The sequence below is a fragment of the Lactuca saligna genome, chromosome 1 (genome assembly GCF_052625555.1).
Source record: "Lactuca saligna cultivar CGN05327 chromosome 1, ASM5262555v1, whole genome shotgun sequence".
Classification (NCBI taxonomy): Eukaryota; Viridiplantae; Streptophyta; class Magnoliopsida; order Asterales; family Asteraceae; genus Lactuca; species Lactuca saligna.
In genome coordinates this window covers 4,933,928-4,938,708 of record NC_136417.1, presented here as the reverse complement: position 1 = coordinate 4,938,708, position 4,781 = coordinate 4,933,928, and the positions used below count along the sequence as shown (strand labels likewise).

At 30.2% G+C, this 4,781-nt stretch overlaps 1 protein-coding gene across 1 annotated transcript; it reads left to right on the top strand.

The window, feature by feature from the left end:
* Positions 1-549: 549 nt before the first annotated feature.
* On the top strand, positions 550-4,040 carry LOC145047842 (alpha-isocomene synthase-like). Its single transcript, XM_078996207.1, has 7 exons — positions 550-640; positions 816-1,106; positions 1,195-1,582; positions 1,683-1,901; positions 1,968-2,106; positions 3,111-3,359; positions 3,527-4,040. Exons 1-7 carry the CDS (start codon positions 550-552, stop codon positions 3,818-3,820), a joined length of 1,671 nt encoding a protein of 556 aa, XP_078852333.1. The 3' UTR covers positions 3,821-4,040.
* Positions 4,041-4,781: the final 741 nt, after the last annotated feature.

The window sequence follows — 4,781 nt, the reverse complement described above, 5'->3', positions numbered from 1 at the left end:
ATGACAATTTAAAAAAGCTAGTTGTGACACACCAAACACAACTTTAATATAGTATAAGATTGATAATGATATGTAATAAAAGCTTAATAAATAAATGTTTATTAAAAGATATTAACTCTAACTTTTATATAAATGTAAGAGGTGAATTTAAAAGTGTTAGAAGTTATTAAAAAAATAAAATTGATATTGTTAAAACTATTATTATATTAAAGAAAAAGAGGTAAGCAACTATAAATATATCCATTTTTTCAACTCTAAACTTTATCTAAAATACTTATGAAAAACGTGGGATTTTAGGGAATAACATTCCACCTTCAATGAATTATTCGTTTCCTTAAGTGGTTACAAATACAATAAACAAGTTAACTATTTAAACAGTTTTAAACATATTTATTATTTTCTAAAATCTTTAAATATACAAGAGTCAAAAAAACAAATCAAAAACTGAACCGGGTTCACCCACCTGTATCCTCTATAAATACCATTTAGCTCTACATCAAATTAAAACAAACTTGTTCAACATATATTGAATCAAATTTGTCATACAACATGCTTGTTCAGCAAGAAAATGTCATCCGCCCTACTGCTAATTTTCCTCTCAGTGTTTGGGGAGATCAATTTCTCGCCTATGAAGAGGTATGTGAACTTTAAAAATGATGATGAATATAGCAAGTTATTGTGTCTAATATACAAGCACAATATCTTAATTATATATTCATGCTTCTATTTAAGATTAAGATAATTGTATTTGTGGTCTGCGGTGAATTGTAAATCTTGGATATTCTCATCTATTGAATTTTAATCAAATTTAATAGTGACTTATTTTAAAATGAAACATGAAGATCAAGATAGAGTAGATAAGGCGATTGATGACTTGATAAAAGAAGTGAGAAAAGAAATATTGGAAACTTTAAATAATCCCACGGAACATTTAAATTGCTTAAAACTAGTTGATGCAATTCAACGCCTTGGCATAGCATATTATTTTGAAGTGGAGATTAATCAAGCCTTGCAACACATCTATGATTCATATGGAGACAACTGGATTGGTGCAGGGACTTCCCTTTGGTTTCGACTCATGCGAAAACAAGGCTTCTTCGTCTCAAGTGGTCAGTGTGCATGCATGCATAACTTCTATTTATTAATCATGATGTGATATAGAAAGTAGCTATTAATGCCTTATATGAAATGAAGCAGATATTTTCAATATATATAAGGATGACAAGGGAGAAGCTTTCAATGAGTGCTTAAAAAATGACATTCAAGGATTACTCGAGTTATATGAGGCTACGTATATGAGTATTCCGGGTGAGGTCATATTAGATGATGCTCTTGATTTCACAAGAAATCGTCTTTATGAGATAGCAAAGGATCTTCTTTGCAGCAACTCTACCGTTTCTACAGAGATATATGAGGCACTAAAACAACCTTTACATAAAAGGTTGCCAAGACTTGAGGCTTTGCGCTACATACCTTTTTACCAAAAACAAACTTGTCATAATGATTCTTTACTAAAACTTTCCAAGTTAGCGTTCAACGCACTCCAATCTCTGCATAAGAAAGAGCTTAGCGAAATAACCAGGTATGTAGAAATATATAACCCGACCTCCATTTTTGTATATATATTTTTAATATTCTTTGAAAATCTCTCATAAGACACTCATATTACTACATGTATGTAGGTGGTGGAAAGTCTTCGATGTCCCAAACAATCTACCTTATGCAAGAAATAGATCGGTTGAATGCTACTTTTGGGCTTTAGGAGTGTACTATGAGCCAAAATATTCTCAATCTAGAATGTTCTTAGCTAGAGTTCTTGCAATGGAAACACTTTTTGATGACACTTATGATGCTTACGGTACTTATGAAGAACTTCTGGTTTTAACTGAAGCAATCCAAATGTAGGAAAAAGAGCATACATTTGTCAACTAAAATCAAATATTTTACCCATATTTGTTTATTTGTAGGTGGCCAAGTACATGTTTGGATGAGCTTCCAGAAAACATGAAACTTATATACCGAATGCTAATGAATCTTTATGAAGAAATGGAGGAAATCTTGGCAAAGATGGGAAAAAGCCATCACCTTAACCATGTTCAAGATGCGGTAATTTTCAAAACGTTCTAGTTGTAATCTTATTTGTCACAAATTGAATACGGTTGCATAAAGTTATGGTTGTAAACACTTTTCATGCTTTCTCATGTTCCCAAAAAATTCCAAACATTTGATTATTTTTTAATCGCATATTTATACTTAGCTAGGGCAAACGAACCGAACAAACAAGAGAAAACGCTTACATATTTATGTTCGTTGGTTTAAGTTACTTGAATAAACATGAACACATACACGAATGAATTTTCTTGTTCAAGTTCGCTTGTTTAACAAATTACCTTTTTCATCTATGTTCGTTAAGGTCCTAAACGAACATAAACGGCCATAAACGAACGAACATAAAAACATATGAACATAAATGAACAAACGTTAGTAAACATAAAGATCTGTATCAATATTTATAAATTTTGATCGTCAACATTTGTTATAGGTTAATCGTACAATGCCCCTCTTTAGATTTTTATGTAATTTAGAAATTCTAAAACTTAAACTGGACTAGAAGTTGTACTTTCACTAGCACCAGTTTTATAATATTAAATATATAATATAATATAAAAAGCAAATATAAATGTACGAACAAGACCATTGTTCATGTTCATTCATTTAATGTGACAAACAAAAAATATTGCTCACGTTCCTTCATTTATTAAATACGGATATAAACAAGCTTTCCATCGAACGATTCTAAAACCATCCACTAAACATTTGGTTGATTTACAACCCTAATCATACATTTTTAATGTTTTTTAGATTTCTAATTTAGATTTATATTAACAACCTTCCATTTGTTTTGAATAAGAAATAATTTTGTTTAAAGTCCAGTCTCACGATTTATTGTAGTTAGGTTTTATGAAACGTGAAAACTATTATAATTGTGTATCTTTTAGTAATTATCTTGAAAATCAACTTTTGACCATTATGGTTATTAAAAGGAACTAATTTTTATTTTTTAAAGCTATATATTATGATGCATATGATGTAGCATATGGTTGTTTCAGATGCAAGAACACATTAGAAGCTACATGACTGAAGCAAAATGGACACATGAAGGGTACATACCAACAGTTGAGGAACATATGGAACTTACGTATATTAGCAGCGGATATAAATATACTCTAGTAGCAAGTTTTGCTACCATGGGTGATGCAATAACTGACAATACATTCAAATGGGTCCTCACTAATCCTCCTCTTGTTAAAGCTTGTTGTGTGCTTTGTAGGATCATGGATGATATTGTCACCCACAAGGTACATCATATCTTACTTAATTTTGCGATTCTATAAAGTGATTTGTCTATAATCATTAAATAACCAAATTGAATTATCATATACGATGAGAAAATCAAGTTTTATTCATTATTGGATATTATGTTAAGTGATTGGTGCTAATTTTAAAGACTTTGACACCAATGTAGGAAGAACAAGAAAGAAACCATGTGGCTTCTGGAATTGAATGTTACATGAAGCAATTTGATGTCACTGAACAACATGTGTATGGTGTGTTCAATGAGAGAGTTGAATATGCATGGAAAGAAATGAATAAAGAGTCTCTCATCTGTAAAGATGTTAAAATGCATGTAGTTATGCGGGTAATCAATTTAGCACGTGCGATGGATGTTCTATACAAAAACAAAGACCATTTTACACATGTTGGAGAAGAACTCATAAGTCATATAAAGTCTCTTGTTGTTGACGCTATCATCACATGAGTTTCAATTCGTTAGGCTCTATTATGTACCATGTATTTGGAAGATGAATCATTGGCTCTATTATATACCATGTATTTGGTGTATGATAGTTTGAATGATCGATCATGGCCTACATGATCACATCGATGTTTAATTATATTATGTGTGATATTTTAATTTATGTTTGTATTTCCAAGCTAGAGTAATAAAGTGTGATCATGCTTTAAGTTATTATTCTAATCGTAGTGGCATTTTAACATGACACAATACAAATTTAGATGTATGATATATAAAAGATGTTGTTGAATTATAAGGAGTTAATGTTACAAACTTATAATTCGTTATATCCTTTTAAGTATCCTTTTTTATTATTCATTGTTCATTTGTTTATATATATATATATATATATATATATATATATATATATTGCTTGTGTATATTATTATCTTGTACAGAAGGGTATATCTTGAACAAGTTGTGAAAGTATTGGACTGGAATGGTGATATAGTAAAGTTTTGTAACACGCGGGTCATATCCGATCCATATTGATAGTCAGTGAACCGTATTGATTGTTAGATGTATATATTGGTGTGTATGAGAGAGTTGTAGAGATATACGAGTCTATCTTCTTCCTGTTCATTTCATCTTCATCTTATCCTTAGGGCTCTAGTTCTTACGTTTAATCTTGTTCATATTCATATCATTTTGTATGAGTGTAGATTAGGTGAGAGATTATGTAGTGAGGTTGTTCTGTAATGAGAAGAGAGATTTGTAGTGAGGTTTTGTTATGTAAGTATTCTTGAAAACCTTCTGGTTCTTAATAAATAAGAATTATTGATGTTGTGATTTCTTGTGTTCAAGTTTCTTTTGAGATGCACATTGTGAATATTAAATATTTTTTTTTCTTTTTCCTTTTCCTTTTTTTTTTTTATTACATTTTCCAAGTTAGTGTGAATTGTTTTCAACCTTATCAATATGCTAA

Coding starts and splice junctions, on each gene's coding strand:
- LOC145047842 (XM_078996207.1), top strand. CDS start 550: ATGCTTGTTCAGCAAGAAAATGTCATCCGCCCTACTGCTAATTTTCCT. Junction 1,107..1,194: donor ACAAGGCTTCTTCGTCTCAA/GTGGTCAGTGTG, acceptor TATGAAATGAAG/CAGATATTTTCAATATATAT. Junction 1,583..1,682: donor GAGCTTAGCGAAATAACCAG/GTATGTAGAAAT, acceptor ACATGTATGTAG/GTGGTGGAAAGTCTTCGATG.